The sequence below is a fragment of the Mauremys reevesii genome, linkage group 16 (genome assembly GCF_016161935.1).
Source record: "Mauremys reevesii isolate NIE-2019 linkage group 16, ASM1616193v1, whole genome shotgun sequence".
Lineage (NCBI taxonomy): Eukaryota > Metazoa > Chordata > Testudines > Geoemydidae > Mauremys > Mauremys reevesii.
The window spans coordinates 41,368,783-41,388,985 of NC_052638.1; the positions used below are offsets into that span (position 1 = coordinate 41,368,783).

The 20,203-nt window shown below is 60.4% G+C and overlaps 1 protein-coding gene across 5 annotated transcripts; it reads left to right on the forward strand.

Annotated features, from left to right (window-relative positions):
- The first annotated feature begins 2,888 nt into the window (after positions 1-2,888).
- On the forward strand, positions 2,889-19,040 carry DEF8 (differentially expressed in FDCP 8 homolog). 5 transcript variants are annotated; one of them, XM_039503444.1, is made up of 12 exons: positions 2,889-2,970; positions 7,686-7,814; positions 8,661-8,758; positions 9,447-9,596; positions 9,938-10,079; positions 10,687-10,851; positions 11,631-11,758; positions 12,353-12,466; positions 12,843-12,923; positions 13,821-13,961; positions 14,417-14,526; positions 15,222-19,040. In XM_039503444.1, exons 2-12 carry the CDS (start codon positions 7,697-7,699, stop codon positions 15,322-15,324), a joined length of 1,350 nt encoding a protein of 449 aa, XP_039359378.1. In that variant the 5' UTR covers positions 2,889-2,970; positions 7,686-7,696; the 3' UTR covers positions 15,325-19,040. The 5 variants fall into 5 exon arrangements, with proteins under 5 accessions (XP_039359378.1, XP_039359377.1, XP_039359379.1 ...); XM_039503443.1 differs by lacking the exon at positions 2,889-2,970 and adding an exon at positions 4,070-4,203; XM_039503445.1 differs by lacking the exon at positions 2,889-2,970 and adding an exon at positions 4,073-4,203 and having other exon boundaries at positions 7,588-7,814.
- The last annotated feature ends 1,163 nt before the right edge of the window (positions 19,041-20,203 follow it).

Sequence of the window (20,203 nt, forward strand, 5' to 3'; positions counted from 1 at the left end):
GTCCTGGGGTAGGATAGAACCGCCCTTTTGGGGGAACCTCTAGAATGGTTTGGGTTGGAAACGGTGGCTGATGCCCCATGGAAGCCAACTAGGCGCTGAGCTTCATTGCAAGGGGTCTGTTGGCACAGTTGCCACCATCTCTCCAGCTTTCCCTTTAGACAATGGACGACTTTGCAAGTCTGTGCACCCCTCGGCAGGGCCAGGGCTGCAGGTGCCTTCCACGTTTCAAGCTTCCTACTCTGCCCCTCAGCCAAAAGCTGTTTGGATTTCAGTGGCCTCCTAGGGTAGAACCACAATCAAGTCTTGGGTCCAAACGCTAGCAGGGACGATACTCCAGCTGCCAGCAGGAAGCTACCTGGCTGAGGCACTGCTGGGCTGGAGAGCATGGCAGAATCTTGGCTTACCAGTGCTCTGTAACGGTGGGGGTTGGGGGTGGGGGGTTGCTGGTGGTCAGAGGGATGAGGCTGGTCTGGGGAAAGCTGAAGAGCAGTTGGTGGCAGAGGCCACGTCAGCCTCCTGCCTCTCTTGCCTGTAGCCCTCACCTCCCACACTGACCTAGGTAAGAGCCAGTCCAGTCCTGCAGGCCTTGCCCTGGATGGTCTCCTGGGAGGGAAGCTGCCGCTGGCTCTTATTTCCTCGGCTGGCTTAGGGAGCAAGTTCCCATCTGCAGCAGGGCGCACCCCGGGGAGACATGGGCACTGCTGCCCTCTGGCTTGGGTGAGTCTCCAGCTAAGTAGCCGTGTGCTGGGCCTCGCTTGCAGTGCTCTATCCCCTTTCCAAGGTACTGCAGTATTAACCCTCTGCTCTCCAGGGCCACAGACTGCACCCTTCCTCAGCCGTGCATGGTGCTGGTGGGCACACGTGGTGCCGAGAGCCATGTGTCGCCCAGCCCTGCTTTGGGGCCAGGACGTGGTAGTGCCCAGCTGGAGACAGAGCTCACCTTGCTGGCCAGGGACTGGAGGAGTTCTGGGGCCACAGTGGCGGGATGGGACAGGGTGCAGGCGAAAGGGGTGGGCAGGGTACCCCCACTTGCTCTAGTCCAGGGCCCCACAAAGCCTTAATCTGCCTCTGTACCAGTGGGTGTGACTCTGGTCAGGACAGAGGCAGTGTGGCGGATAGTGCACATGGGCCACGTTACCTGTGTGTGCGCAGTCAGGAACTGCTGCTAGCTCATGGGCACCTGCCTGGTGTGAAAGTCTGACCCTAAACACTGCTGGGCCCCTGACCCTCCTGGACAAGAAATTGCTGCTACGCTCAACGCCCTTCACCGCGGGCCCCAGAAAACACTGCTGCCAGTGGGCCCCACCAAGAACAGCAAGAGCTCCCTAGTCTTAAAAGGGCTACAGGAGCCCAGCTGGACTAGCCCTATAATACAGGCCTCCCAGCCCCCTTTACCATTGGGACCGGGCACTGTTTAGGGGAGGCCCCAGGCCCTCAGCTGGGATCAGTGCTGCACAGACACAGGGTGAGAGTCTGTCCCTTCCCCCGAGATGAGGTTACGTAAGACAGACACGGGGTTGCAACAAACAGGAAGAGGAAGGGCAGTGGGGAGAGGCTCTGTGGGGACACAGCCTAGCTGGGCCCCTGGTTTTCAGGCTGAGTAAAATGGGCTCTAATGACACACACAAACGGGAGGGTTGAATGCTCCCTAGAGCTCTCCAGGCCAGCCCTGGCACATGGCCACATGCTGCAGACAGAACAATGGCAGCAGATCTCGAGGAAGGTTTGACAGAAGAGAAGGGAGAAGCTTTGGGGGTTACTTTGGGGAGAGCATTCGGTGGCCGAAAGTGCCAGGGGCTGGCAGAAGCAGCCAAATGAGTGCCAGAGGCTGGCGTCACTTGTGTGGGAGAGGGGCCGGGGAGGATACCAGAGCAGGTGAGAAGGGAAGCGCCCTAAAGGCAAGGCCAAGAAATCTGGGTTATTGAATGTGATGGGGAAGAGCGAGCTAGTGGGCGGAGCTGGAAGGTGTGTGTATGAGCGAGAGAGAGAGAGAGATGGTCAAAGCAGCAGGCCAGGAACATAAGCTGGGCGTGGCCCTGAGGCTGTCAGGCACTTCAGAAGAATATTCATTAGCTTTGCGTTTCTCTAGTGCCACTTCGCTGTTGACCGCAAAGCATTTTACAGACCCGAAGTCAAGCCCACAATGCTCCCCTCAGGCAGTATTGCCAGCCCTGGTTTACAGCTGGTGTCAGGATTTTCCCAAGGCTGCCCAGTGAGTCAGTGGCAGAGCCTTGGAGAGAACCCAAATCTCCCAGTTCTGGGTCTTAACCATTAGCCTCTGATTCCTGTCATCCAGCTCCCCTGGAGAGATGGGGGCTGAGTGGGGAGATTGGCCGAAGAGAAGCCTAAAGCTTGTCTGCCTGAGTGGCCTCTTCTTCTCCAGAAATCTCTATGCCCTCAAGCCTCCAGAAGCCCACTTTGCCAGCTGAAGCCTGACCAGGGACTGGCATGGGGTGAAGGAGGAGCCAAGCCTGTTGTGTCTGTGTGCCTGGGCCAGGGCAAACAGGACCAAAGGAGACATGGCCGTGCCTGGCAGGGAGCCGAGGAGTGTGATTGCCTGGGGTTACTGCTACAAATCCACAGGCTTCTCCTTTGTTGCGAGGCTGCTCTCTATGGGATCTCTGGATTTAAAGGCAGCAATGGGGCCAGAGCTCAGAGCTTTACTCCTCCAAAGCACAACCCTATGCTATTTGCATTAAAGGAGAATCTTCATGTGCTGTTAACATATCTGGCCTCTGACACACACTTGAGCAGTTCTGATAATAATCAGTAGAGGGCAGCACTGCAATACACATGAGCCAGCTAGTTGCAGCTGCAGCTGAGTGCAACCCAGTTAGACCCATGAATTTATGGGGCCTTAAATATCCCCAAACAGATGAGCAGTATGATTGGGAAGAGCCCAGCCCAGCCTGTTGACCTGCATTTGGAAGGTCACAGCCACTCTCCCGCTCTGAACACAGCATCCTGCTGGTGAGGCGGAGGAGCAGGCCTGGTCCTGAAAGGGCTCGGGGGACGGCGGAGCAGTGGAGCCAGACTGATGGGGAAAGGAGGGAGAGAGAACACAGAAGGGAAACAATCCCCCAAAGGAGAACTGGGGAGAGTGCTAGAAAGCAGTGCCAGGGATACTCAAGCGCTGGAACAGGCTGGAGGAGAGGTGCCTGGGCCGAGACAGAGGGGGATGGAGGAAGGAGCTGTGGGGCTAGATTGTCCAGCTGCTCTGCTGAGCCGTTCTGCTATTCCAGCCCTAGCTCCTGACCCCCAGGCTGCAGGTCTCCAAGGCAGCCCGTGGGATAGGGTAGGAATTGACCCCCTGTTGGGTGTCATGGTGGCTTCAGCTAGCTACAGCACCAAAGCCCGGGGTCACCCACCACAGGGAGAGGCAGGAGATGCTGCCTCTGGGCCCGATCCCTCGCCAGGCTGGAGGGTGACAGCTCAGAGAGCGGAATCTGCCAGCTGGTACCAGCTCTACCGGGCGACTCAGGGCCTGATGCTGCTGGGCCATGGAGGGGCTCTCTGAGGACAGGGCAGGCTGCCAGGGCGCAGGAGAGGCCGGAGGGTCTGGACTCGGCTCCCCTGGGGCGCTGGGCAGGTGCACAGCAAGGCTGGGAGCCCTGGGTACCTAGTTAGTTTCCCTTGCAAGAGGCGCTGGGGCCTTGTGCGCTGGGCCTGGCAGTCCTGCAGCTGTCCCCGCCCAGCCCAGCCCAGCCAGAGGTGCTGGAACTAGGGGGCTGCCCTGCCGCACCCCCCGGCCTGAAGGGGTTTCCAGCCTATGCAGGGGGAGTTAGTTCAGTGGCTCTCAGGCTCGGCACCCCCGGTACCAGCCGCACTGAGCCAGCCCAGCCCAGCCCAGCCCAGCCCTGGGAGCGCTCGGCGGCTGCTGGGACTCGGGCCTTGGCCAGGGCTGCTGGACGGGGGGGGCCTGGCCGTGGGGTCCCCGCGTGGGAAGCCCGAGCCGCTGGCTGGGCCCGCCCCCCGCGGGCTCCCGCGGGCTCTGCTGGGGCGGGGCAGCGGCTGGGGCGCGCGGTCCGCCCGGCCTGCGGGGGCAGCAGCGGCCCCTCCGCCGCCTTCTGCGGCTGCGCCCCCGACCCCCAGCGCCCGAGCTCGCAACAATGTAGCAGGGGCAGCTGGGCTGCGCTGCGGACCCGGCGGGTCGTGCTGGGGCCGGGCGGACCCTGCGCTGCGGACCCGGCGGGCCATGAGCAGGTGAGGGCCGGGCCGGGCCGAGCCGAGCCTGGCCTGGCCTGGCCTGGCCTCGCCGGCAGCGGAGCCGGCTGTGCCCGGGCGGGGTCCCCAGGGCGGTGCCCGCTGCCCGTCCCGGCCGGGGTCTCGCCTCCAGCCCCCTCATCCCCCAGTGCTGCAGCCTCCCAAACGTGGGGTCTTGTGGCGGCTCGGGCCGAGCCCGGCCCTGGAAGCGCTCGGGAGCGCTCGCTGCTGTCCCGGGTGCCGCGGGCCTGGGGGGGCTGGGGCGCTTTGGAGGTTTGGGGACCTGCTGTGTGTTCAAGGCCCACTCGTCACGTTCCTGCGTGGGGACGGGAAGAGGCGCGCGTGGCTCTAGCCTGGGGATCAGCCCCCCCCCCCGACTCCGAGAAACCGGCCGGGGAGGGGGAGGGGTTCTGCCGAATGCCCCAGGCCCAGACATGCTTCTCAGCCGCCTGCCCCCAGGCTGGAGGCAGCAGGGAATGGGACCCCCGTCCCCGAGGGCCACAGGTTGGGCGTTCTGGGTCCTGGGTTCTGCGGTGCCCGGCACCACCAGGTTCTGCGGTACTTCTAGGCCACTGCAGAAATCTGCATCCTGCCCCTAGCTCTGGTCGGGTGACACCTGGTGAGTCCCTTTCCCCTCTCTGGTCTCCCATCTCTAAAATGCCCTTTCTCATGGCGGGCTGCAGAGCATGATTGCTGTGGGTGCAATGTTCTCCTGCTGTGAAGCCCTGTATAAACACTGAGCATGTTTATCATCCCACTCTGGCCATGGGAGCCCCGGGCAGGTGGGAGGGGCAGTAACTTGGTGGTGGTTTTATTTGGGTGTGTGGATAGCACCACAGCTCCAATTTTGTCACAGCACCACAGCAATCCTTTTAAAAATCCCACACAAGAAACTGTCAAAACCCGGCTACATTCACTGTGAGTAAAGAGCCCAGCACATCATTGAAATCCCACCCTGGCTACCAACTAGGCTTTGAGTGACAATTAGCTTTAGGCTCCACTGTTGATGTTTTTCAAGAGCCTTCTATTGAAGGGCTTAAAATGCTTTATTTGGGGCCTAAATCTAGCTGGTTTATTCATTGGAACGGAGCTGCCTAGTCACTAGGGTGGGATTGCAACTTAAAAACACACCTGTTGTAAACCAAGTTCCTTCCCCGTGCTGTTAAAGAAGTGTGGATTTTTGAAAGTGGAAGTAGGCAAATAATGTATCCCTGTCCTTAGCAAGGTTCTGCTTCCTCTGTGCTCATCTCTGGCATTGCACAATGAAACTCAGTCTCCCTCGGGTCTGGGTGCTGAATTGTTTGGATGTCAGATGCCAGGGGGATGGTTCTGAAAAATAACTGCTCACTCTGGAGTTTTGAATAGAGACACGTGTTTCTGTGTGTGTCATGGGTTTGGGAAAAGCTTCTGTGTGGCTGTCTGTTTGTTTACAGTATTAAAACTGGAGGCCAGACTGATTCTGACAGTGTCTCTTCATTAAATGGGATCAGAAATGGTTTCTGGAAATTAAGCAGCTATTTCAACATAATTTCAGGGAAAGCAGTTTTCCTGCATTTAAATTTCCCTTTTGGACATCAGGCTAGTTCATGAGAACTAAGAAGTGAAGCTGATCACTCTAGAATTGTTGTCGAATGGTCAGACGGCTCACTCGGTAAAGAGCATTATTAGGATTGTAGCGCCAGCAGTGTGCTGAGCTCGATACAGACCAGTAGGGAAATAGCCACAGCTACGCTGGACAAACCTCTTGAAAGAAAAAAATCCCTGGCAGGGACACGCATCCTTCTGTTTCTGGCCACGAGGACAGACGGAAACCCCAAAGTTGTACCACCCCTACCGATATCAGTCTAGTTAATCGGTGCAGCTGCTAATCTTCTTATACTGTTACAGCTTATTCCCCCTCCCGTATGGGGGTCGCTATCCTGGTGAGCGCTTTGCACTAGCAGAACTGAGCCCACACGAGGGGTTTTACCTGTATGACTGTGTCTGTACAAATCACCCCCTACCGCACTGAGCGGTGTAATGCAGGGGCTGCGTAGGAGCTGCACTGTTCTCTATTTGTCCAACATGAACCTCTCTGTGGGGCGTCTGGTACTGAATGAGGCGGGCCGCTCAGAGTCCGCTTGGCCATTCCCTACACACGGCCTTGTCTTCTCTTTGCGGCTAGTGCCTGCGCGTAGCTTGCCTGAGCTGATGTGAAGACGAGAGAGCTGGCTGGGGGGCACCAAGGGTAGCGATGGAATATGGGGCTGAGCCCCACTGGTGTGTTTGCCTTACAGGGGCACCCTGTATCCCATCTGGGGCTTGCAGGGCCCTGGGGTGGTGGGTGCCTTTCCTGTGATGTCTGTGCAGCAGGTAACACAAGGAGCTCTTTGGATTTTTCACACATCTCGGGGGTGGCAGTGGTGAGGTGAGAGATTGCACGTTCTGTCTGTGCAGCACGCTGAGATGTTAACAGCACTCCCCAGCTGTGTCCGATTGTAACTGTGTTGCTAGGTTAAGACCCTCCCAGAACACCAGAAGCCAGTGCTTGCCCGAGGAGAAGATGCTCAAGGACGCTTCTCTTCAAAAATGTGGCATTTTTCTGTGTGACTAAGGGCCTGTCTGCAGCATAGACACTCGCTTCAGCCGCTGTCGGCAGGGTCAATCCACCTCCCTGAGAGGCAGGAGCTAGGTCAATGGAAGAATTCTTCTGTCAACCCATCACTCTCCGCGCCGGGGCCTTGCTCGGCTTAGCTTTGTTGCGCAGAGGGGTGGATTTTTTCCCCCTGAGAGGTCGACCTAGCTACATCAATCTTTGGAGTGTAGACCTGGCCGTCAGAGGAAGGCTGGCTGTGTGGGTAGAGCACTGGACTGGGACTTGGGAGTGGGGTTTAATTCTTGGCCTGTGGGACCCTGGCCCAGTCACTTCATGTCTCTGTGCCTCAGTTCCCCACCTGTAAAATGGGGTGAATACGTCTGTCTGCTCCTCAGGGCAGGCCCTTGCTAGGTCTATGTCCTGTGTCTAGCACAATGAGCTCTGCTGGGACGGGAAGCACTGTCAGCACACGTTTGTAGAGTGCCATTGGTGGTGGTGGTAACTCCAGTTGGCCGGAGCTGGGGCGCGTGCTCTAATGATGGGGTGCCACGTGCCGAGCTCTCAGGTGTCTGACTGACTTGGCTGGAAGCTGTTCTGGCGACACAGGCAGGTGGAGAGACTGGTTTTTCTACCTCCTCCGCTGTGGAGCACAAACCCCGGAGTGTGTGAGTGGTGGGTGATACTGCTCGGTAGTGGCTGGGGAAAATGATCCATCGATTCCAGTTTTAAGTGGCAGCTGCCTGGGCCGGGCTGGGCTGTGGGAGGGAAAGATCAGGCATTGCCAGCTCTAGCCTGTTCCCCTGCTCTAGTGTCACCGGCAGAGACGGGTGAGCACCTGGGGCAGGTGACGTGCCCTGGCGTGGGCTCTGGCACACACTGCTCTCTTCACCTCTGCGTGATCCGGCAGGTTGGCCTGCTATGGAATGTGATGAGAAGCTGGTCCGGTTCCGACAGGCCCACCTCAACCCCTTCAACAAGCAGCTCCTGGGGCAAGGCCAGCATGACCAGGAGCCTGGGGACGACCTTTCTTGTCGAGGTTAGTGTGGGGTTCCCTCGCCCACGCTGGGGGGCGCATGCAGTGACCAGGGGCTGGTGCTGAGAGCCACAACCAAAGGGGTGGGGGCCCCTCTGACCCCAGTCCTCCCCCACCGGGTCCCAGCAAGCCAATTTCTTGCCCAGTCCCTGGGCTGCCGGATACCTAAGTGCCATTATCTGGGATGCTTTCCCCACACCCTGGAGGGGCGGGGAGAGGACACTAGATTCTCCCAGCACAAGGGGGTTGTGGACCAGGTGGCCTCTCCACACCGGGCAGACTCCCAGAAAGGCAGCCTGGGCTCTAGGGACTCCTGGTTCTAACCCTGGCTCGTCCAGCCGCTGGCTGCGTGGCCAGGTGACTTGTGCATGGAAGCTGTGAAGTTCTGAGCACTGGCAGATCTTGCACCTGCCGCAGCCGGTCACTCTCTCTGGGGCAGGGAGGCTGCGAAGTGAGATGGGAAAGTGCTTTCCCAGCATGTCTGGGTGCTGAGCGTGGGAGTAGGGGGGAGTGGGCATCTCTGGACCCACCCGTGTTCTGCTGTAGGGGGTTCAGTTGGGAAGGTCTCTGCAGGGGCAGGCCTCGAGTGACACCTCTCCTGTGTCCCCAGGATTTGGGGTGTGCTCCTGGGAGGGGCTGCTAAGTGCTGCTGCTCCTCAGGCCTGGTGCCCAGAGCCACCCCCACGCCCAGTGCCCCTCACCATTCAGTGCTGAGGAGAATCCAGGGGCACCGGTGCCCATGTTCTGCAGGGGGTGAGCCTGGTGCTTGCCCTGCAGCTGGGCTGAGGCCATCTCGTGGTGCGGGGGCGGTGTCTCCCTTCCCTCTCCATATGTCTCTGCTTGTTGCAGACTCGCTGCTGGGGCTGTCCCACGGGGACCCCGGGTTCCAGTGCTCGGAGCGCGTGATGGACTTGGGGCTGGCGGAGGACCACTTCTCCCGTCCTGTGGTGAGTGACTCCCGGGGGCGGCTGGGTGAAGGTTGGGGCTGGTGGCGACTGGAGGGGCTGTGGTGAGTGACTCCCGGGGGCGGCTGGGTGAAGGTTGGGGCTGGTGGCGACTGGAGGGGCTGTGGTGAGTGACTCCCGGGGGCGGCTGGGTGAAGGTTGGGGCTGGTGGCGACTGGAGGGGCTGTGGTGAGTGACTCCCGGGGGCGGCTGGGTGAAGGTTGGGGCTGGCAGTGACTGGAGGGGCTGTGGTGAGTGACTCCCGGGGGCGGCTGGGTGAAGGTTGGGGCTGGCGGGTGACTGGAGGGGCTGTGGTGAGTGACTCCCGGGGGCGGCTGGGTGAAGGTTGGGGCTGGCAGTGACTGGAGGGGCTGTGGTGAGTGACTCCCGAAGGCGGCTGGGTGAAGGTTGGGGCTGGTGGGTGACTGGAGGGGCTGTGGTGAGTGACTCCCGGGGGCGGCTGGGTGAAGGTTGGGGCTGGTGGGTGACTGGAGGGGCTGTGGTGAGTGACTCCCGGGGGCGGCTGGGTGAAGGTTGGGGCTGGCAGTGACTGGAGGGGCTGTGGTGAGGCGTTGATTGGCCCAGCAGGGGCATTCTGGGAAGTCTCTGTGCCTGGGGTGGGGACGGGCACCGTGCCTGGGCCCAGCAGGGGCAGTGCTGCTCACCAGCGCTGCCCGTCTCTTGCCTGCAGGGCTTGTTCCTGGCCTCAGACATCCAGCAGCTGCGGCAGGCGATCGAGGAGTGCAAGCAGGTGATCCTGGAGCTCCCTGAGCACTCGGAGAGGCAGAAAGACGCTGTGGTGAGGCTCATCCACCTGCGCCTGAAACTCCAGGAGCTGAAGGTGTGGCACGGGGGCTGGGCACGGGGTGGTGGCTGCGGCCGGCTAGTGGCTCTGCTGGCTGAGACCTCAGCTGTGTGGGCACAGGGCAGCCCACCCAGGTAGCAAAGGGCAGGATCCCCCGCTCTGTGCCAGGCGCCTGGGCCTTCCTGCTGACTTGCCAACGAGGGCCCAGGCAGCGCTGAGCAGGATTCTGAGGTTCCGCAGCCCGGGCAGGGAGTGGGGGCCCCCACCCCGGGGTGTTGGCAGTGGTGCCCACAGGAGGGGGTGGCCTGGCTCTCGGTGCAAAGGAGGCGAATGTCTCCCAGGCTCAGCCCCGCTCTGGCCGTCTGTCTGTGCTGCAGGACCCCAGCGAAGACGAGCCCAACATCCGGGTGCTCCTGGAACATCGCTTCTACAAGGAGAAGAGTAAGAGCGTCAAGCAGACGTGTGACAAGTGCAACGCCATCATCTGGGGCCTGATTCAGACCTGGTACACCTGCACAGGTGAGCAGCCAGCCCTGCCCCCCAGCCTGGGGCAGGACGAAGGCTCGTTCTCCTTCCCGGCGGGGCTGATCCCTGGAGCTCAGCCAAAGCTTCTCTCTCAGGCTGGGCTGCAGGGCACACGGGAGGCGGCAGAGCCCCTGGGATGGGCGGGTGGCTCTGCTGGTAATAAGGTAATAACTGGAGATATACCAATCTCCTAGAACTGGAAGGGACCTTGAAAGGTCATCGAATCCAGCCCCCTGCCTTCACTAGCAGGACCAATTTTTGCCCCAGATCCCTAAGTGGCCCCCTCAAGGATTGAACTCACAACCCTGGGTTTAGCAGGCCAATGCTCAACCACTGAGCTATCCCTCCCCTCAGGTTACCTGGGTCCTGCCACAGACAGGAGTGCAGACCCCTGATGGCATAAATGTCCCAGTCACTTCTCCACTGCCACCCGCTCTGCTCTGAGCCTTTCCCCGCCGTGCGGGATAGGGCTGGGCCAGTTCTGAGTGTCGTGTGAGTGTCGGCAAGAGGCCTGGGGGCTCCCCAGCCGGGTCAGGCTGAAGCCAGGGGAAGGCTGGGCCGGGCGGGTGACTCCTGCGTCTCTGTGCCGTGTCCTCCCCAGGGTGTTACTATCGCTGTCACAGCAAGTGCCTGAACCTCATCACCAAGCCCTGCGTGAGGTCCAAGGTCAGCCACCAGGCCGAGTACGAGCTGAGCATCTGCCCTGAGACAGGCCTGGACAGCCAGGATTACCGCTGTGCAGAGTGCCGGGCGCCCATCTCCCTCCGTAAGTGCCACCCGCACGGGAGAGGATGCTGGGGCTGAGGTGTGGCTGGAGATAGCCATTAACCCTTGCAATTACCAGCCTGCGAGTGCTGGGACCGGAACCCACGTCCCGGGGACCTTCCCGCTCATGCTGAAGCAGAGCTCCGTTAGCGGGACAGGGGCGATCCCTCTGGCCTGGGCACACACAGCCAACACATCAGTGGGGTCACCCTGGCGTGTGGGTGAGCAGGCTGGAGCACAGAGCATGGAGGGAGCGGGGCTCGGCTGGGATTAGATCTCGGCAGTTCCTGGCTCCCAGGCCTGTGCTCAGCCCAGTCTTGGCATCCCTGGGGTGGGGGTTCTGCAGGGGTGTGGCTGGAGGTTGCTCTGGGTATATGGAGTGACGGGAGCATGGGCTGAGCACCAGGAGTGGAAGGAGATGACAGCAGAGATACGGGCAGAGGCCTTGGCATCAGGACACGTGGAGTCTGGTCCTGGCTCTGCCCTGACTCACTCTGCACTCATGGGTGAGTCACTTCCCCTCTCCGAGCCTCAGTTTCCCAAGTGCAGAACAGGGCCGGTGGCACTCGCCCAGCCTCCCTGAGTGCAGGGCTTGGCACTCGCTTGGTGTTGGGAGGCTCAGCAGCCTCACGGCTAAGGGGAGCAGCAGGCACTGCCCTGGCGGCTGAGAGCAGAGACCCCTGCTGGGTCTGGGCGGGCTTGGGACGGGGGACCCGGCAGGGCTGGGGCCCTGGGGCTGTTCCTGGCATGGTGGGGCTGACGGCCCCGTGTCCCATGCAGGGGGCGTGCCCAGCGAGGCCAGGCAGTGCGACTACACCGGCCTGTACTACTGCGGAAACTGCCACTGGAACGACCTGGGCATCATCCCGGCCCGTGTCATCCACAACTGGGACTTTGAACCCCGCAAGGTGAGCAGGCCGGGGGGGAGGTGATGCTAGGGGGCACTGAGGCTCAGCTACCCTGAGCCGAGCCAGGGCACAGGCTGGAGGGTGGGACACGGAGCCTTTCACCTTTGGCAGCGGCGTCCGCTCCAGCCCCGGCTGGCGGAGAGCGAAGCTAGCTCCCGTCTGCACCTGGTGGCCTGCGATGTGAGCCCGGGGCCTGCAGGGGCTCATTTAAATCTGGGCCCAGCCCTAGGAGATGGTTCCCCGGTGACCCGCGAGAGATGGGGTCCGTGTACGGCGCAGGAGTTGGGCTGGTTTTCTCAGATGTGTCAGCACAGCGGGGCCGTGGCCCTCCCCCTTCCCGGAATGGGCTGCAGACCCCCTCCCAGGCCCTCATGTCCTTTACCTACCAGAACTGCTGGTCAGCATGGAGGGGCCGTGCCCAGCAGCCCCCCAACCCGCTCTGTGCTAATCACATGGGCCTGCAGGGCCCCTCCGCGAACCATGTGCTGTTTACACCCACTGCTGTCCCTGGGGTGGCAGCGGGGGCCCCTGGCACAGGGCGGTGCTGCCGCCTGCCCCTGGTTGTTAACAGGGCGCTGTGTTCTCCGGGCCCAGGTCTCCCGCTGCAGCATGCGTTACCTTGCCCTGATGGTGTCGCGGCCAGTGCTCAAGCTGCGGGAAATCAACCCCCTTCTCTTTAACTACGTGGAGGAGCTGGTGGAGATCCGGGTAAGTGCCTGCGTCCGCTTGGCTGGGCTCTGCTTGGGGCTCGTGCCCCTGGTTCTAAGGGCTGGGGTCGCATCCCCAGACTGGCTTGTGAGCATGTTCGGCCCCCAGTGTGGGGGAGTTCCCTGGGGCTTCCAGCTCTGGGCTGGGCCGGGAGCAGCTCCCAGTCATGCCCCCTTCGCTCGGTGCTTGTACAGAGTTGTACTTGCTCACCCGATTTCTCCCCCCTCGACACTGGGGCCAGAGGGCAGATTATCCCACACCTGCTATTGCGGGGCCCTTGCGCTTCCCTGGGAGGTGTCCGGTCGCTGTCGGGCAGGATGCTGGGTAGCTGGGCAGGCCCTATTCCCTGAGCCCCGCCTGCCCCCTCTCCCTGCAGAAGCTGCGCCACGATATCCTGCTCATGAAGCCCTACTTCATCACCTGCAAAGAGGCCATGGAGGCTCGTCTGCTGCTTCAGGTGCGGGGGTGTCTGCCCGGGGAGGAGCTGCTGTGCGGGGACCGTGGGTGCGAGCGAGTGAGCTGGGAAGCGGGGGGAGCTGAACCCCTGAGCTCATGAAGCCACTTGTGCCACTCCCCGGCAGGGTGCAGATCTTCCACCTATGCCCAGCTGGTGCCCAGTGACGGGCCATGCCTGGGCAGCTCCAGCCCAAAAGGTGACACCTGAGGGGCGTGGCACTGTCCACCTGTGGGGGTGAGAGCCGTTAACCCATCCCTGTCTGGGATCAGGTCTGCCTTGTGGTCCCGAGGGTAGGGGAGCTGTGGGGTCAGCGTCACATGGGCCAAGCCCAGAATCTATGGACGCAATTGTCCTAGCCCCGAACCTCTGGCGCCTGCGGCTGCTGTGAAGACCCCTCTCTGGCGTGCTCCCGCATGGGGATCTGCGACGCCCCGAGGCGGTGCACAGCAGCAGGTTACATGGACTCTCTCCGGGACAGGAGCCACGTGCGGGGGGAGGACAAGGGAGGCGTTCAGGCCATGCTGGCGGCTGTGGCAAGCCCAGCTGAGGAGGAGGGGGCTGGGTCCGATGGCCGTCGCTAGCCCAGGCGCTGGTCTGGGTGGCCTGTATCCCAATTACCCTGTGTCCTCGGTGGAACTTCAGCTCCTGCACCTGCCTGCTCTGAACCCCGGGAGACTCGTTGGGCTGCTGGGGTTGAGCCCCGGGCCGGGGGGGGAAGGGCACGCTGAACCCCAGTGCGTGATGTTGGACCAGCCACAGGGTAAAGTGGAGAGCTCTTGGCCAGGGCTTTGTTGGATTCTGCTCCCTGGCTGAGCCCCAGCTGGGGAAGGCCCCTTGGCGGGTGGGGGCAGGCAGGTGGCTGGAGAGCGTCGTCGTCTGACGATTCTTCCCCTGCAGCTGCAGGACCGGCAGCACTTTGTGGAGAACGACGAGATGTACTCGCTGCAGGACCTGGTCGACATCCAGGCTGGGCGCCTCAGCTGCTCCTTAACAGAGATCCACACCCTCTTCGCCAAGCACATCAAGCTGGACTGCGAGGTGGGGCTGGGTGGGGATCAGCTCTCGGAGGGGCCGGAACCCCCCACTCCAGCCTGTCCTCCCTGGATGTTTGCAAAGACTCTAATTTCTGCATCTTCATTGCTAGACAAATGCTTGTGTCTAAACCTCTCCCCTAGCAAACAGGGGGCGGGGGCAGGCCCCGCCGTTCCCCAGTAACAGCCCTGGGACAGGTGGTGGGAGGAATTCCTCCTTTGAGTCCGGGCTGGGTGTGGGGAGGTGCCATTGCCACTGCCCTGACGTATTTGTTGAGCCCCCAGGTAGCGGAGGTGGGACTGGGGGAGCAGGGCCTGGAAGCAGTCGGGCCCCAGGGCTCTGACACCCCAGTGTGCAATCGGCTGGAGCCAGCAGCTCCATGGGGCGGCCTGGATCCCAGCACTGGTGGGGATGGGGGAATGCGCTGCACAGGGCTCAGCAATCTTCACTCTTGTCTCCAGCGGTGCCAGGCAAAGGGCTTTGTGTGTGAGCTCTGCAAAGAAGGGGACGTGCTCTTCCCGTTCGACAGCCACACGTCGGTGTGCACGGACTGCTCTGCTGTCTTCCACAGGTGGGTGGGGAGGAGCCTGGGGCCGCATGTCAGCCCCCATGGCATCCTGTGCCAGCCCCGGCTGGGAGCATGGGGCCCAGTCAGGGAGAGCAGGGAGATCTCTGGGCGGGGGGGGGCCCAAGAGGTGCAGCACTGCGAAATGAGCCGGGCACGGAGACAGACCCCACGGTGCCCTCAGGTGGCACTGCAAGGAACCGGCACTGGGCTGCCCCTGCCCCTGGCGTAACCTGGCACTGGCCCCTGGGGAGGGGAAGCTGCCGGCTGAGATCCTGCTCTCTGCTGGGCTCAGCAGTGGCCACGGCTGGCCAGTCTGTTCACGTGCAGTTGGGTGAAGCAGGTCCCGAGTGTGGCACCTTGGACCTCTCCAGTGCTGGGGTGGGGGAGGATGGGGCTGGGCTGGGCTGCCTGGAGGAGCTGGCTTGCTCCCTGGCATGCTGCCCTCTCCTGTGGGTCTGCACCTGTCTGCTGGCTCCTGGGCTGCTGCAGCCACGCCCCTGGCGCTGGGCACTAGCTTGGACACTACACACGTCTCCCTGGGCGGGCAGGGCTCTGCGGGTGGCTCCCAGAGCTGGGGGGCACTGGCTGTGAATTTGGGGGGGCATGCAGCTCCTTGCCAGCAGGAGCGCCTGGCGAGGCTGCAGGGCTGGCCTGATGGCAGGGCCGATGGGGGTAACCTTCCTGCTCCTCGCTTCCAGGGACTGCTACTATGACAACTCGACCACGTGCCCCAGGTGTGCCCGGCTCAGCCTGAGGAAGCAGTCTCTCTTCCAAGGCCCCAGTGCAGAGGAGCAGGCCTAGGGTCCCCCAGCGCCCCCCAGACCTGGGCACCAAAGAACATTGGCGAGAACTGGGCGTTCCAGAGGGGCGGCTGCAGCGCTGGGGCTGCAAGATCTGAACTCGCTGCCACTGGGGGTGGACCCCGGGCCAGGGAGCCAGGAGTTGCACAGGCCCGAACGAGTGCTTTGCTCTGGGACTCGGACCAGCCCAGCACGCTGCCTGGTGCTGGGAGCCAGCTCAGCAGATTCTGAACCCAGCTCTGAGAACTCCCTGGGCTGGGGCTGAGCGTACTGGAGTGGCAGGAGCTACTGGGGGGCTCTCACTGTCCCAGCCGGCCTCTGCCTCTAGCTGCTCTGCCTTGCAGCTGTGCAATGAAGCAGGGCACATACCCCGTGCTGTGGCAGGTGTTACCAGGGGTGACGGTGCAGGAATCCGTGGGGAAAGGAGGGGCCTGGTGTCCCCGACTCACTGACAAAGGGGGACTTGAGATCAGCCTGGAGCAGAGGTGTTCCAGGGCTCTGCCACTTGCAGGTGATTTGCCCCCGGCCTGTGCTGAGGGTTGAGTTCCCTGCTGCAGGCGCTTGCTGGCCCAGGCCAAGTGGGGAGAGGAGGGAGGTGGCTGTGGTAAGGAAGAGCTGCTGTGTTCTCCTCCCACGCTGATCACGGCTCTAACCCCTCCTTTGGATAAGCCCTTTTCTAACACCGCCTCTGCGCCCCAGCAAGCCTCCTGGCGTGGGCCGGCGTGCCAGCCTCCATTGGCGTTACAGCGCTCCCTCTGCCAGCTGCTCGGTGCTCTCAGGTTGGTGCATTCGCGTCTAAAGGGCCGCGTTGGTCTGGCCTCTGAATGGCCGGGCTGGCTTCGGGGGTGGGCCCAGGGAGCCTCCTCTGGAGGTGTCTGGCCGTGGCCCAGCTGGCGAGGGGCCTGTGGAGTGTGACACTCAGGCTGGTCCCTTGGGGACAAGTGTGCACATCACGTCCCCGTCCTCTCCGGCAGCACTCAGCCCTGGCTGGGCCGGGCCGTCGATCTGGCATGTTCCTCTCCTGTCCACGGGCTCTGCAGGGCAGGAGTGAGGATCAGAGGCTGGGGGGAACCGGTGTGGGCTGGTGGAATGGTTCTCACTCGGTTCTCAGCCTCGCTAGGCTGATCTCGCTGGCCTCCCCGGAGCCTGAGCCCTGGGGGTATGCCCTGTGCTGAGGGAGGACGCGAATGCCATGGGCTGCAGGCTGGAGCTCGTTGCTGGCGCTGCCTCCCTCCAGCTCCCTGTGAATGCGGCTGGCACCTCTTTGGCTGTTTAAAGAGAGAGACACTCCGCAGAAATGAGTTTGGGGCTGAGGTAGAGCTGCTCTTTACATGGCCTTTCCCAGGACCCTCCTGTGCCATTCAGAGGCCAGGGCCTCAGGTTGGAGTCTAGCTGCTTTAGTCTTGTATTTATTTCTGTGCCCAGCCTGGCAGTGCCCAGAGCAGTGCCAGCATCTCTCCTCGGGGCTGGGAGTGTAGGGCTTGCAGTCCGCTGGCTCCATACACTGACTGCTGCAGGAGCTCAGAGTGGCACTGGCCTCCCGCGCCACCTTGCACCCTTACACGCATGTAAGTGACCCCGCTGCCAGCCTGTGTCTCCTGCAGTGCAACTGCCGCTCTCCCTCGTCAGGGACAGGAAAGGCAGGAGACGTTCAGAGTCATCCCCTTACATAAATAAGTACCTGGGATGGGCCCCTCGAGCCTTGAACTCTAAACCGGCTGCCCCCCTCACACACCCCCGGCCCTCCTTTGAGTGGTACAGCCTGGAATTTAAAAATGCACTGGGGGGGAGGGGCTGCTGCTTTACGCAGAGGTTTGGGTGGGGGAGAGAGCACCAGGGCCGCCCCCCCTCTCCCTCACTGCTGCCTCTTGCCTCCTCCATCTTGCTGCTGCTGTTACTGGGCTAGACAGGGTGGGGGGCTAGGAGCTAGCTGGGGTCCATCTCCCCATGCTGCAATCCCACCTCCCCAGTGCAGGGCAGACGTGGGTGTTTTCAACAGGCAGAACCAAGGACTTGAGGCTGCTGGGCCCGGCAAGGGAGGGGCGCAGGCTTTGGGCAGTGACAGTGACGGAGCTCTGGGGGACTGCTACGGGATGAGCACTAATCCCTTTAGTCTTCCTTTTTCTACAGCGGGGGGAGCAGGGCTGCAGGGTGTGCAGGGCCGAGCCCCTCCGTCCCTGTCCCCAGGGGAAGTGGGAACTAGCAGGCTTTGTTCTAATCGCTTTTCCTCTTGTGGGTTCCGCTCCAGCCGGTCTGGGTGCTGCTCTCGCACCACCGGGGGAGGCCTGTGTCCGAAACGCCGGGGCTAGCCAGTGAAACACACACTACCTGTTTGGAACCCGCTCGCCTGATTTCCCAGAGGACGCGTTTCCCCTGCTGGGCCATATCCACTCCCTTTGCATGAGGGACTTGCTTGTAGTCCCAGTGGTAAGGGCAGGCTGAAGCCAGCAGAGGCCCTGAGCTCTTGCTTAGAGCTGGAGTCCAATCAGAGGGGGTTGGAATGGAAACCCCACCTCTGCTGAATGGGGGTGAGCAGTCAGACCCCTCCGGGAACCGAGCGGGGCCAAAGGTAGCACCCTCACCCCCTTAGCCAGTGGAGTGGGGGGAGGGCCATTATTGCCAGTTTCCAACTGCCTCTCCTGGCTCATGGTGTTTGCTGTTAGCAAACGCTGGGATTGTTACTGGGCTTCTGTTAACCCCCATGCTCGGTTTTCACTTGCTCATTTCATTTCTTTCTCGGTAGTTCTCCTGGGATGAAACTTCTACCCCCGCCCGCATCCCACCCCCAGGACTGTTACACATTGAAACCCTCCCACAGCACACTAGCATGAACTCAGCCTCTGGTTCCCCTTTGCAATGCGGGTGTTGGATACTCAGGGTTTGGTGTGGTTGTCATGCCCCTGGCCCTTCAACTCTAACTCCCTTTTTGGCTGTTTGTAACTTTCACCTGCTAGGCTGAAAGGTCCCTGTCCTGGGCTCTGAGCAGAGGCGAGCGCTTGGAGAAAGCTGGCCCTTGTCTCTTAGTTAAAACGAACCACCACGTGTCTGGGAGACTCCTCAAAAAGTGAGCTGCTGCCTCAACCTTCTCTGAATGGTTTTACGTTTAATGGCTAGTCTGCCAGGGCAGATGTGCACCAATGCGTGAACACTAGCGTGAGCACTTTAATTTCTGTACAGATGTGTACGTTGGCTCTGTTTGAGTAGAAATAACAAACCTTGCTACAGAATCATTGTTTACCCTCCAAGTCTCTGACTTACAGGTGAATCTTTCTTGGATTCTAGAAACACTTTGTTTGCCTGTGTGGGTGAGAGATTCAGATGGCAGGCTCCAGGCAGGCAGGGGAGAGGATCGTTGTGAAGCTGGGGTGAGGTGGTTGTTTTTTTTAAGTTTAGTTCCTAATATTGCAATGACAAAGTCTTAAGAAGAGAGTGTTCTCCCGGCCCCCTCCCCACAGTTCAGAGGGCAGGACTAGCAGCGTGAGCGTGTTTTACACCCCTGCCTAGGCATGGAAGAGCACTTGCTGAACCTGCTGTTCCACACGCTTGCAGAAGCCTGACAAGCAGCATATACCACAGGTTTGGCCACACGTGCTAGCCTGTGGCAGGATGGGCAGTCCCGGAGGAAGGGTGCAATTCCCACCTGTTCTCAGAACATCACCTTCCAGGCGGTATCGTGTATAACCCGACTGCCATATGTTTATCAGACCCAGTGCCGTTGCACCTAAGAACATAAGAACAGCCATACCGGGTCAGACCAAAGGTCCATCTAGCCCAGTATCTGTCTACCGACAGTGGCCAATGCCAGGTGCCCCTGAGGGAGTGAGCCTAACAGGCAATGATCAAGTGATCTCTCTCCTGCCATCCATCTCCATCCTCTGACGAACAGAGGCTAGGGACACCATTCTTACCCATCCTGGCTAATAGCCATTTATGGACTTAGCCACCATGAATTTATCCAGTCCCCTTTTAAACATTGTTATAGTCCTAGCCTTCACAACCTCCTCAGGTAAGGAGTTCCACAAGTTGACTGTGCGCTGCGTGAAGAAGAACTTCCTTTTATTTGTTTTAAACCTGCTGCCTATTAATTTCATTTGGTGACCCCTAGTTCTTGTATTATGGGAATAAGTAAATAACTTTTCCTTATTCACTTTCTCAACATCACTCATGATTTTATATACCTCTATCATGTCCCCCCTTAGTCTTCTCTTTTCCAAACTGAAGAGTCCTAGCCTCTTTAATCTTTCCTCATATGGGACCCTCTCTAAACCCCTAATCATTTTAGTTGCTCTTTTCTGAACCTTTTCTAGTGCTAGAATATCTTTTTTGAGGTGAGGAGACCACATCTGTACACAGTATTCGAGATGTGGGCGTACCATGGATTTATATAAGGGCAATAATATAGTCTCAGTCTTATTCTCTATCCCCTTTTTAATGATTCCTAACATCCTGTTTGCTTTTTTGACCGCCTCTTTTTTGACCTGTGACGAGAGACAGTTTAGGACCTAGGCCAGCTGCTCCATGGCCTTTATTAAATGCACCTTGGAAAGAGTGACTGCAGCAGCTGCCGTGTTGCACCTGAGTCCCAGGCAGATCACTATAATTCAGTCTGTGTGTGTGTATTGTTACCAGACCCTTGGAGTCTGTAACTTTGGGGCTGCTTCGAGTAGCATAAACCACCCATGGGAAAGATACCACAGACAGAATGGATGGCATGATCCTTGCCTGTATCTGGAAGGGAAAAGACGGGGGAAGTGGCTATCTGCATAGCAGCTGGGAGTGTACCTTCTAGATACAGCTGGTTCTGCTTGAGCTACTGGGCTAAAAATAGCCGTGTCAGTGTTGTGGCATGGGCTAACCACATGAGGACAAGCGCATCTGCC